The following is a 13,647-nucleotide window of genomic DNA, read 5'->3' on the forward strand; positions in this document are numbered from 1 at the left end:
GATTGACATGAAAATGACAACTTGTATTATATATTTTGAAATAGTTGTACATAGCCAGTTTTAAGATACTTTTATGAAATACAAAATAAATCAAACCACATTGACAGTTGCATTAAATGCTTTTATTTAAAGATAATATATTAAAAATATATTTATATCACGGCGTGCGTAAATGGACGTTTTACGCACGCTTCGCGTGCGCAAAACCCCCATTTCCGACCCCGTAATATAATAGTACATTACAATACGAGGACGAAAAATTTTTTTCTGACAAGTGTGAGTTTGCAGGCCGAGCCGCAGGCGAGGACTGCAATCACACGAGTCAGAAAAACATTTTTCGTCCGCGTGTTGTATAAAATTTTATATTACGGGGTCGGAAATGGGGGTTTTGCGCACGCGAAGCGTGCGTAAAACGTCCATTTACGCACGCCGTGATATAAAATTTTATACAACACACGGACGAAAAATGTTTTTCTGACTCGTGTGATTGTCAGAAAAAAATTAAACTCACACTTGTCAGAAAAAAATTTTTCGTCCTCGTATTGTAATGTACTATTTTTCATGATATAAAAGTAATAAGAACATCCGGTAGCTCAAAAGTATTTTTTACGAAATTATTTTCAAAATTGATAATGTTAATTAAAACATTTTCCACTGACTGAGACACAAACGATATGTCTCCCCACTTTAGCGTAAGTATTAGGCAATGTTGTTAACATTGTATGTATTATAATATTTATAGGGAACATAAAATATTAACTACGTATTTTTTTGTTAAGGGAGTCCAAATACGTATGATATAAGGCAAGTGCTTGCGCTCAAACAGGTATTAATTTTTAAAATGTCACAAAAAAACAGCAACCCCTACTACCATCTTATTATTTAAAATTAAATGAAATGACATGTGTATCTGTACATGCCTTTATACAATGGTTAACATTGTTGTCTGTAAAGTTGTTTGGATTTGGTAAAAATATAATAATTGATCAATTTTACCCAAATTGAAAAGTGTACAAGGATATTTTCCAACTAAAATTCATTTCCTATAGCTAGATTAAACACAGGATGCAATTAATGTTATTGTAAAATAAGCAACGTATTTGAAAATAATGCCACATCACATGTACAATATTAATGATATTCTTATATTGAGAAATCAATAATGTAGCAAATTATCATATAATTTTATTAGGTAAGAATATTTAGTTGCGGTCAATATTAGCTATTACGCTATTTTATTATGATCCTGTAACAACAATTATTTAAACGTAAAGTTTTAAATACTACGTCTCAAGTCTTGCTTAAAATAAAGTCATAATATCATTTTTAAAAAAGTAGTATATATTCAGTAGAAAAATGTTTTTATTACATCTTAGAAAAGCATCTTAACCTTACATAAAAATATGGACTAGTATTCAATACAGTGAGACATGTCACCTTATACAATCCAATTATTCAAGCGATATACGAGTCATAATCTATGATCAAAATATACTTTTTGGCGTGTCACATAAGCACAATCTTAATTTTACAGTATTTCAAGATTTCTTATTCTAGTTAAGTACATTCTTTGAGCACACTTTGTTAATCTTTCGCACCTTAAAAGTAATAAGCAAATACTCTTACAAGTTGCAAAGTATTTCTATCATAAAAATTGCATTCACTACATAGTTGATATTGTCCTTGTTTTCACAGACGAAGATCACAGCTGGGTGTGGGCCAGTTGATTCATATAGAAGGAGGAATATTGCACCAGTCCCTGCAGACAACTATATCTGTACACCTGGCCCTGAATGCACAAGTCCATAGAGAACACTTATGTCCTTTATATTAACATGTCTTCTTCCCAATCTTCCTTCTCTCTCTCAGATATAGATATTGTGGGTCTTGAAAGCTGTTTCAGTTCTTCATATGTTCTGGGAGGAATAGGGTTGTCACTGAGATCTACATACTCAAGTGCTCTTGATCTTGCCAATCTGTCCACATCCACTTCTGTAAATTACAAAAATAAACTTATTATTTAAAAGGTCATATTTGTAAATATTACACTGCCTGGTTAAAGTATAAAAAAGTCCACAGTTTATACGAAAATATTGTGGTACTAATAATAAGATTTTTTATGTAATTAATTTTTTTAACATAATATTAGATTGTAATATTATGTTTAACAATTTTACCAACTGCAATAATTGTCTCAGGACTCTCAGGAGTCTCTTGTAGTGTGTTTAAATTCCTTAATATATCATTCTTATAAGAATCATGTTAAAAAAATTGTACTGGATAAGGTCTTTAAATTACCTTACACTTATCATAAAACAATAAATCAAGTACCAATTATTTGGTTGTGGTGAGCCAATAGTGTGTGGAGGCTGGGGCACTGGAAGGCAATGTGGGGAAGTGCCACAAAGGTGTTGTGGGAGATGTCCAGTCGTTGCAAACAAGCCAGCGTGCACAGCTCATCAGGGAGCCTTGCCATTTGGTTGTTTGATAGGTTTAAATCTGGAAAAATAAAGCAAAGACTTCACTTGTGATATCTCTTAAATACACATGTTTCTATTTATATATATTACTAGCTGACCCGGCAAACTTTGTACCGCCTCAAAATCTATTTATCACATATATTTCATATAAAATATAGCCTATGTTACTCATGGATAATGTAGCTTTCGAATGGTGAAAGAATTTTTAAAATTGGTCCAGTAGTTTTTGAGCCTATTCATTACAATCAAACAAACAAAGTTTTCCTCTTTATAATATTAGTATAGATATTTAAAAATGTATTTTTCACACCCAATACTTTGCAGTTAGTGTATTAAAGACAATAAGATTAAAGAATGCAGAGCAGTCTTTAAAAGTATGATATAGGCCTTTTTTTAGCAGCCTGCACTTCATAGTTATTATTAAGAATATGCAAAAATCATAAAGCTTTGCAAAGATATTTACAAAGCATAACATATACAATAGTAAACATATCATACATTGATCTGCTTAATAGTGGCCAAATACTAAGTAGATACTAACCAGTAATTAAACTAAATTTAACAGCAAACTTAGGTGGTATTTTTGTGATAACATTCCCACTGAGATCACAGCTCTTCAGCTCCGTGTGTCGCATGAGGTGGTACACTGCATCAGGTACTTGCATCAGTTGACATTCTGACAAATCTATAACAATATATAAGTTCACATTATTATTTTTATTTTATATAACAAATATTTTTTAGGACATAAGCTTTGTGATGAGATTTATAAAGATATTTATTATTATTAATTGTTCATTGAGAGTACTAAATAGGATAAAGAGTATATATTTCAAATAATATTTTTATTTATTTATAAGTATAAGTGTTTTGTTATGACTCATTAGTTACATCATTAGTTACATTTGCCCAGTATGCTCACATATGCTATATCTCAATAATAATTATACTTTTACTATGAGTAACATTCATTACTCCTCTCTTATATGGCTTACATGTTCCAGCACTTATGATAGGCTATGGTTTGTTCATAATTATTTACTAGCTAATTATTATGATGCAAATTAGAAATTATATTGCAATTGTTGTCTGTCAAGTCGCTGGGATTGGTGACCATGTGATCATCAAAGCAGATTTGCAAAAATTACTTGTTCAAATTTGAAGTGGTTAGTCAAATAACATTACCTAATACTTGCGTTTCCTGCGCATTTTCACATCGTAGAATGACACGAGTAACTGCGAAAGCCATTGCGTTAAGTTTCTGAGCACTAACTTTTTTTAACTCGTGCACTACTAAACGCAAATTACTGCGCACATTAGCTTTCTACACAAGCATTCACGTCTTACGGTCTATTTCCATCACGTTTTAGTATAGTCCAGAAATGTTTCTATTAATAGGTGCTTTTTAGTAACCTACATTCAACTCAAGGCTAAAATTTGTGTACATCTTAACACACATTGCATTAGCTCTGAAATATTTAAAAAACTCGAGCATTTAAAGCAAAAGTGTGTAACTTCATAACAAACTATAATTTTAATAATAAAAATATAAATTACTGTTCGATGTTTATCTTATTCAATATTGTGAAACATGTGTCAATGTCATGTGTAAGCGTGACGTTTGTCAATGTCAAAATTGACAAATAATAATAATAATAATAATAAAACCATAGATAATTATTTTTTGAAATAATAATAACGGTAACTTGTAACTGCTTCCGGGGACCAAAAAGCTGGCGGCTACTTTGCTCAAAGGCTAAGCCTTGCCGTTCAACAAGGAAACGCCGCCAGCGTTTTGGGAACCATGCCTCACACGGCAATTTTAGATGGTTTATTTTATTTATGATTTTATCTCTTGATTGTATATATTGTTAATTAGAAATAATTTGTATATATTTTAGCTTTAATAATTTCTTGTAATTTAGTAATAAAATTATAATACGGTGTGTTGAACAGATAAAGTATGATGATCTGTGACTGTGATTTTTATTATCCAGTGTTGCTAACTTTAATGGTTTAACATTAGATATTTTAGTGTTTTTTCTATGCTCTGCCTGTTTTGTGATAATTCGTTTTTACTGTTTTTCAGTATACAAAAAATAGGTATGCCATGAAAATAACTTTTTATAATGGAATAGTTTGCAACATTTTTGTCGTTAAGAAGGTCATGGGTTTCCCACCATCTGTTCAAAGTAGGGATGTGACTTATTACATAAGATATTAAAAATTCAATAAGGTTGAAGGTTGAACTTATCGATTTCTATCTATCGTAGTTAGTACCTAAATACTTAAAAATTATTAGGTTCCTTGCTAGGTACTACATGTATTATAGATAAATTACTCAACATTCGGTGAATTGTATTTTAATTTGCAACTCTACATTAGGAAATGTATTAAACGATCAGTGACTTTTATAGTTGTTTTGTCTTATTATGGACATAATATTCTATTAAGGAAAACATTACATTAATATTGTTATCTACATTTGGTGCCTAGTGCATTATACGGCTTGCTAAGAAACGTTGTAGATAAGATAAGGACAAACTCTCTCCATTATTTTTATAACTATAACTTTACGGTGTGATTATGGGACAATCATCAATGGTAAAAAATTAATATAACTAATGGTTATGTTCTTAACGAAGTAGTTCGTAGACGTAGGTTCGTATTTAACTTTGTAGTTCCTTTCGCAGTACCTACGTACAAGCTACGTTAGATACCGACTCCAAAGCGTTCATTGTATTCGTCGTCTTCCGTGGTTTTAATGATATGAATGGATTTCGGAATGAGGAAAATTTACGACGTACCTTTTAGGAGTCATTCAAGTTCCTATATATTACGGAAAAATCAAAGGGGGCTTTGATTCGTTTATTCTTTATGCCATGGGGACCGTGGGGTTTATATTGTGATTAATAATTATTATTGATTTATACGGTAAAACACGTACCTACCTACCTATATAAATATCTAGTGTATGGTACATATTGCATGCATTTGCACATCTTTTTGTGTTTAGTACCTATAGGACATCGTTAGAAAATAATGAGTGATTCATTCATAGGATCATAGGAACATCCGTGACTAAAATCGACGATGTAAAATATCTAATGAGGCTAACGAGATATTGCATACGTCTAGACTTTAGGTGGAGAATGCTCATCCGCATGGCTTTGTAAAAATGGCGTTATAATATTAGCTCAGATCCCTATCGACCGTAAACAAAAACTCTCATATTTGCGCCCATGGAACTGGATGGCGACAAATACGTGTAGTACACGGTACGTAATATATGAGCTAACTTTACTACAAACAAAGCTTGGCGCATAAACATTTGCCTTCTCCAAATAACTACAAATAACGCACTAATATTAGGAATTGCGACTTACTATGGTAGCCAGCCAAGTGCTTTTCTCGGAAATTGTTACGTTAAGTACGTACATAGGTTTGAAGACATAATATCTATCAGACCCTTTTAAAAGAAATAATGCACTAAATTAATACATTAAAATAATTAAAATTTCAGTAATTATATTAAAATATGCACTTATATATGTTATAATAACGAAAGAATTTACGTAAAACGTGTCATTTATAGAAATAATTCACTATTTTAATTCCATATTTTATTAATCTGAGCTTATTTTATTCATGGTTTATTACAAACACATCTAATGTGAAAAGCGTAAATTAAGGAGGTAATTAATTATGTAAAGCTTTGTTACAAAGATTTGTGTAATGGAGTTTATTTCGCCGCTTCTTCTTCATAACGTAACACGTGAGGTTGTAGGTTATTAACATAAAACAGTAATTCCATAGAGTATCTAGCTACTACGAATAAAATGTTTTGATTTTTTCGAACTATATGAATTACATACCAAAATTACATAATGCGCACATGCGCATACATATAAGACGTAGATTTAATGATGAATTATTACTTAGTTACCTACCTGCCTAAAATAATTGCTCTTAATAAACATCAAGCCTATAAAAAGTTAATTGAAGACATGCGATGTTTAATGCATATCAAAATTTACGTGTTAATTATTTAAGTGTATGATAATGGCTGAATATATTTGTATGAAATGAATTTATAACAAAGGCTCAATTTGGGTCGGTTGCGTCTTAATTAACCGGTTTCCCAATTTTTACGCTATATCTTCGTAAAGTTTACGAAAGACGAATGCAACGGTCAATGGAGAACACTCATCTACCTTACGTAAGTTGAGGCATATTTCAAATAATTACCTATGTTTTTATCTAGCACTCATAATTCGTTATAAAAACTGCCTTACGTGAATTAACTTAAGGTGCAATTTTGAACATATGTTACTACAACCGCGTATTATATACTAACATCGCAATTATCTTGCGGTTCCTAGATGACGTGTTAACTTGTAGAAATAGTATCTAGCAGTTACCACACTAAATGTTTTTATTAGTTTGAATATAAAGGAAGTTGCTACATAAGCAGTGTAACGCAAAGTAAAATTCAAGTAATTGTTATGGATTACAAGATTATTTATCAATCTATCATAGTGCCAGAGTGGGACTTTTCAGACTGTAGTGGACCACGCTAGTCAAACATCAATACGAGATTTTTTTGAAACTTCTACAGCTATATCTACCTTCTTAATTCGATTTATTTTCCTTTGCCAGAGAAAATAATGTTTTATATCTGCTATTGTTGCTGCCACTTATGAAATCGACAATTTAGTGTAATCAACGGGACTATCTATCACCTGTCCTGTAGTTAGGTACAGGATTAAAAGTTAATTCTTTACTTTCGTCTAGTAGGTTTATTATAAATACTTAAGTGTGTCATCAAATAATTGTGCTGAAATATGCTATCATTCATTTTTTTTATTTTCCTGTTAATACAAAAATATATACCTCCATATCAACAGTATTTTATTACTCTTCTTTAAAGCACGACGTACGCTAAAAAGATTTCAATACAACTAATGACGGATGTGAAATACTATTAGATCTAAATAAAAGTATAGTTGGACAACGTAACAGTGTTCCGCAATTAGACTAACAACATAATAATCGTTAAAATTGTAGACTCAAAGAAGACTTATTATTTAGCGTTATTAGTGCAATAGGAAGTTGCACAAAATCTGTGCATGTAAGAATTTGAATTTGCGACGGTGACTTAGCATTTTGTAATCATATATAAAGTTAGGATAGAATTTTAATGACTGAAGAAGTACTAGAGATAGATTACAAATGTAATATAGGATATGTGATAGAGATTGCAATTGTTAAGCTAAACTGAGCTTGGAATTTTACTAATTTTGCCACCTATTGTTACGCTGCCAGTTAGTGTCATTGTTAGTAAATTGAGGATTTTATATTATAAAGGATTACATCCTAAATATCAAATTTATCTTTCAGCCATAACAATACACGGGCGACTCGCCAACAGCATGTACCACTCGAATCAAAATGTTACGCATAGAGTAGATAGATAGGTACTTTACATCATCCCAAAAATGTTACGTGTCCTCCTATTACTATAATTTACTTTTGACATAACATTTATTTCGCATTGACATCTGTCTGTCTCCCTTACCACACCCTTCAAACCAGAACACAGCAGCGCCTAACACTGCTGTTATTAGGTAGAAATAGGTGAGGCGGTGGTGCCGCCGGAGTCGAACCACAAAGGGTTCTACCACCTTCAAATGTTGACATGTTGAAATGTCTTTGTTGTCGACGAATCTTTGAGTTCAAAAGAGTCACCAATGCATTCAGCGACACAATATTATTTAACCCTAATAACTACTTATATGTTTTATATAAATATATTTGTCTGTCTTTCTAATATTTATATAAATATATTTTTTTATTGGATCATTATGAAAAAAATCCTTGTCAACGCCAATGGGTAACGTCATTTTTCCAATACAGTTAACCTACTCGATCGTTTTAATGGTTACAATAGTTACCGTTTTTATACCGTTTTCTTAAAACTAACACAAAAATGTTTTTGTTTTCTGTATATCTACCTACTTAAAACCCTACGTCAGTAGGATAATATATCTATGCTTAAAACAAAATCTCGAAACAATATAGAATTGAAACTATGCAAGAGTCTATTTATTTTTCCATTCAATGTGACGTGAATTACATACATAAGACATAATAGGTATCTATATAATGTATGAGATACAAAGAGTTTCCTGTTCGGGTATAAATGTATAATCAATCTAGATAAATCATCATTGTCCACGGAGTTAACAACGTATATACAGTACCTAGCCACTAACTCTATGATATTGAATTGTGTGTACATATATGTACCCTAGTTACAGACTCATGGTCCTTTTACCATATACGAATACATAGTAGACATATTTGAAATGTTAGTAAATGAATTATTATAGATTAATAGCATGTAAATTATTAAAGGTTTTATAATATTTACTTTGGAATAAGAAAAAGGAGTAGGTGGGTTATTTTAATGTTTTACTAAAGATAATACTCTACAAGTAGAGTCGTTAACGGTAATGAGCGATTTTGGTATTTGTATTTAAAACTTTAACATTATTCCCATATCAACATGAACTATAAGCAGTTAAGTAACTTGACCAGAAAGTAAACAACAATTTATTTATGTTTTTTTCAGTTGACATTCATAAAAATCTTTCGATTTCTATTCTCGATATTTGAAATAATTATTTACATATGAGGTAAGTTGAGGCAATATTGTGACGATAGCCTAATTATTAACTTTATAACGAAATCTTCCACATATGTGTGATACTTTTTCCTAACGGTGTAGGCCATTTAATAGTTTAGTGAATTAGGAATTAGTGGGTCAAGGCCACACTTCCATTTCATTGACAAATTATATATCGTTGGCGCGTAAAATCGATATGGCAATGATATCAATGGACTTTAAAAATATAAGTACGTTCTATTTTAAAAACATTTAAATAATGTAAACACGTTCGATTGCATGTTACCTATGTAGGTAACACAACTAGGTAATTTGTGTGATAAGATTGATATTATATATAAACATTTACACGCGAAGGCAACTAATGATAATAACTATGTACCTATGAAACCGTGTTTTTGGGAGTTCATTCAACTTGCAACTTTCAAGCATTAAATAATATCACTAGTATTTTATTCATAATTATTAGCTTTTCAGATAAATAGGTAGTATTACTGTTAAGTTATAAATAACCAACCAACAAAACAATTATAGGGGACTTTTTCTTTGTGTAATGTAACGTTAGTTGTTAATGATTGTAATGTATTTTATATTATTATCTTATCATTTATCTATTTATAATGAGTATAAAAATCTAATAATACGGTGTCATAAATTTGTTTTTACCCACCTAGCTGACTATTTTCCTGTGCATCCTCACAGCGGCCAACGACTCTGATAATGGCTCTTCCAGCCAACCGTGCACAGATCATCATTGCGGGGGTCCTGCTGTCACCCTCTTCCGCTTCAGCTGGCATCCTCGCACCTCCGTCAAATTCCTGTGGGGGCCTCATCACTGCACTTGGTAATAACCACTGCACTCCTCAGTTCAAAGGTCACTGCTATCAAGTGTAACACGACAGTCAATCTACCACGAGGTATTCAATAAGAACGCGTATGCCCATACACCGCTCCGAAACGCAAAGCGCCTGGGTGAACGGTAGCAAAATCTCAAATTCGAGCGCCGCGTTCGCGACCAGCCTTTATATCATCGCCAAAACAAAGAAGCGTGGTGTATGACAGAGAAGGCAACAACAACAAATGTCCCTCTCGCTCGCACTGTCTGCTGCGCAGTTGACGCAAGTTGGCTTCTCGCGGAAGCACGCGGAAAATATATGAGACACAGGGGGCAATCAAATCCTGGCACAAAGAAAATACCCTTCCTGTTTAAATAAACAATGGGTTCGTCTTGTTTTCAGATATAAATTTGTCACGTTTTCATTGAGTATTGTAATCATGGTGCGTTATCAGATTGGCTTTGTCCTTAATTGTATGTAATCGATTCAATTGATTATTGTTGGGTTCAATGTGAAAGGATGGTCGGACTTGACGGTCGAATAATATTTCCAGCCTACTTCACATGAGCCATCATACAACGTGAAATGTGACTCAATGCGTATATTGCGGATCGAAAACTTGATTACGATATTCTTTATATATTTTCACATTTGCACCCATGTGTAATGTTGTTAATTAAGAGCAAATTAAGTCGGACTTTTTTAAGACCTTACGTAATAAATTAAAAATATGTAAGTTGGCTTGGTGACTGGCACTGTTACCATATTCAATGATTGATGATTAGTGTAGCTGTAGTATATAAATAACAATCTGTCGTTAATTTTGACACACCTGACTTGTATACTTTATAATTTTGATACACCTGTTATTATCAGTACTAGTTCAAGGGTTGGGTAAAAAAAAATCGTTAGTGAAATCTTAACCTCATTATTAGTTGCTCCAACCAGCCTATAAAACTACGACTAAATAAAAATAAAATAAAATAATAAATGCGAGTTGGTAGAGTTCTGACACCGAAAAGACAATATTTACATTAATATACATACATAGCTACTTGTCTGAATTATGCTCTGTAATATCTATAATACATACAATAATTATAAATAAATCAACCTGTATATACGTTATATGTCTACATATTGTACGATTGTATGTCCATTATAAATCACAGCCACGCAACAGCGTGTCATATAACTTTAGCATGAGACTTCATATAAAATAGATTATGTCTTCCTACCAGTTGCGTCAATTAGAAAAGTTTGACGCGCATGCAATGTGTTCGTTCAACGCACTGTTTTCGTGTCTTGGCCAAACAGAGGCGCAAATTTTCAACTCTGGCTAACCTTGAATACTTGCCAACAGTGTTCCCGAGTCCCGTGCTCCGATTAAAATCAGCGTATATTTATTTAAAGAGGAAACAAACATTTCAGTAGATATTAACGTTTTTACTGCGCGTTTATCTAATCGAATGAGTTTTTGAATGGAAAACAACTGTAGCTCTCCCCGGTTTTGCCCGTTTATTTAATTATTTTGTCAACAGCAGGAAGTGCCCTTGATTTCTTGATTGAATATAAAATGATACGTTTCCTTACGATAGTTTTGTACTTGCGGGAGAACATTTCTTTCAATATCAGTGCCAAAATCCTCTCTATTACAAGCCTGTATGCCGAGCCTATGTGGAAAGGATTTTTGGGGGTATGTTAATGGCCGAATTTAGATGGACGCAGTTTCGGTTAACAGTTAAAACGAGAATATTTTACTTATCTTAGATTATACACATCTTAGATTGAAATTTCCATGTAGATTGTTAGAAAATTATGACTGCTTGTTAGGTAAGTGTCGGTGCCATACACGTAACTAATGACTTGTATTATAAGATAATATTATCAATTTTATTACATAAATACTTATTGCATCTTTAACGCTATTAATTATAGAAGCATTATTTATAGTCACAGTGATAGGCGGGTGTCTTGAAACAACGTTGATGTTCTAAGTTTGATCATTTCTATATTGCCAGGTACTCTAATGTAACTTGTCACGTGTAGATAATTTATGGCATGACATACGAAGAGCAGGAATGCTTTTAACTGGTATGAAACCAGCATTAGCGATCTCTATTTTTTATTACGAGTACCTACCTACCAACCTAGAACAAGGAGGTACTGTGGAGGTGTCGGCTGTGTGTTTTTTTTTTTATTTTATCATAATATTCACACATATATATACCTATACAACAGACTGTAATCTAGGTCACGTTTTTAACTATGAAATAAAAGTTATTGACTTAGGTAGTATTTGTAGTCCTTCTGTTTATCTCAGGGGGCCTACCACCATCTTTTAAAAACCATCATAGTTTAGGAAAGTTTTGTTTTAATATTGTATCATATTGCACATTATTTTGTTTCGTACCACGACTTCCTTAACACAAGTCGTGTACGATATTTCAATGTATGATTAAAATAATATTGTTTTAAGAGATGGTAGTAACCCCCCAGTTCCTTTGTTTCAACTATTATAGAGGTCATACGACAATAGTTTCCCGTTATCTTAATAGACACAGTAATATGGAATAATCAAGAAGTTTCCGACACGCAGTTGACATTATTAAGGTGTCCTTGTGGAGTGGTCCAAAAGTGTCAACTTCCTACTCTGGTGGCCTACTTCTGTACGTCTGCGTTTTATTTCGTACACCAAATCAACTACGAGTGGAAATATTTTGTGATTTATTATAAAAACACAAGGAATAGACGGTATATTTTGAAATGTTCTCATTTCATTTTTCATAGCGTAAGCGCTTCAAGTAGCTCTTATGCCATCTAATGACTAATATGTTTGTGTGTAATAGAATTACATATGTTAGATCGAAATTTCTATCTAGATTGTTATCTATTACTAAAGACCAGTATAAGTAGGTTATTAATGTACGATATTACTAAATAATCTTTAATTATCTTTCGGTGTTTATGTAGTTATAACGTATCTAATTAGCTACAATATGAATTATGAATTGATCTTCTTGCCTTTATGCAATTTCTAGAATGCGCGGTGAATTTGAAAATATTATAGATAAGGATCAAAACAAGCCTGTTGTTAGTTGTTGTTTTGTTTTTTAGGCCAGGGCTTTTGTTTCCAAACATGTTGAAAACCAGTTGCGTGTCAAACGTGAATTGGGAATAGGTATCGTAAACACGCAGTTGGTGACGCACCAAATTTTCCGCCATAATCCGTCCGCTGACATTTCGCAGAAGTTTTTTCATCGCCGAAAGTTGAGGTCGATCCTTTGTGCTATTTCAGGAGAACCTGGACGCGGGCCAATTCTCCAAACGGATATTCGGCGCAGTTCAATACGCGCACAGGTCTTTGATCTGAACTCGTATGGTACGGGAAAACGCTTAAATGCGTTATAGTTTTGAATTATGTTTTTAGAAGGATCTGATTTGAAGCTATAGATTGATCAGTGTTGATGTTATTACGTCTGAATGATTTAAACACTCTATTTAGTGGGGATTAATATTAATTACCTAAGTTGGAACTGGTACTTTTTTAAAATATATTTTTTTAAATATATTTCAGGTTCAGTTTAGTTGTACCAATACCTAGTTGTAAATTTAATAGTATCAAACGATCTTTAATGCTTAT

The 13,647-nt window shown here is 32.4% G+C and overlaps 1 protein-coding gene across 2 annotated transcripts; it reads right to left on the reverse strand.

Annotated features, from left to right (window-relative positions):
• Positions 1-1,320: 1,320 nt before the first annotated feature.
• On the reverse strand, positions 1,321-10,177 carry Sclp (leucine rich repeat containing protein 20 sclp). Of its 2 annotated transcripts, none has more exons than XM_073079060.1 (4): positions 9,839-10,177; positions 3,022-3,165; positions 2,332-2,499; positions 1,321-1,992 (listed from the first exon to the last, which is right to left on the reverse strand). In XM_073079060.1, the coding sequence occupies exons 1-4, from the start codon at positions 9,999-10,001 to the stop codon at positions 1,826-1,828; spliced, it is 642 nt and encodes a 213-aa protein (XP_072935161.1). In that variant the 5' UTR covers positions 10,002-10,177; the 3' UTR covers positions 1,321-1,825. The 2 variants fall into 2 exon arrangements, with proteins under 2 accessions (XP_072935161.1, XP_072935162.1); XM_073079061.1 differs by lacking the exon at positions 9,839-10,177 and adding an exon at positions 3,666-4,047.
• Positions 10,178-13,647: the final 3,470 nt, after the last annotated feature.

Source organism: Epargyreus clarus, unplaced genomic scaffold (assembly GCF_041222505.1).
Source record: "Epargyreus clarus isolate Ecla_fem2 unplaced genomic scaffold, WU_Ecla_fem_2.2 ptg000014l, whole genome shotgun sequence".
NCBI lineage: Eukaryota > Metazoa > Arthropoda > Insecta > Lepidoptera > Hesperiidae > Epargyreus > Epargyreus clarus.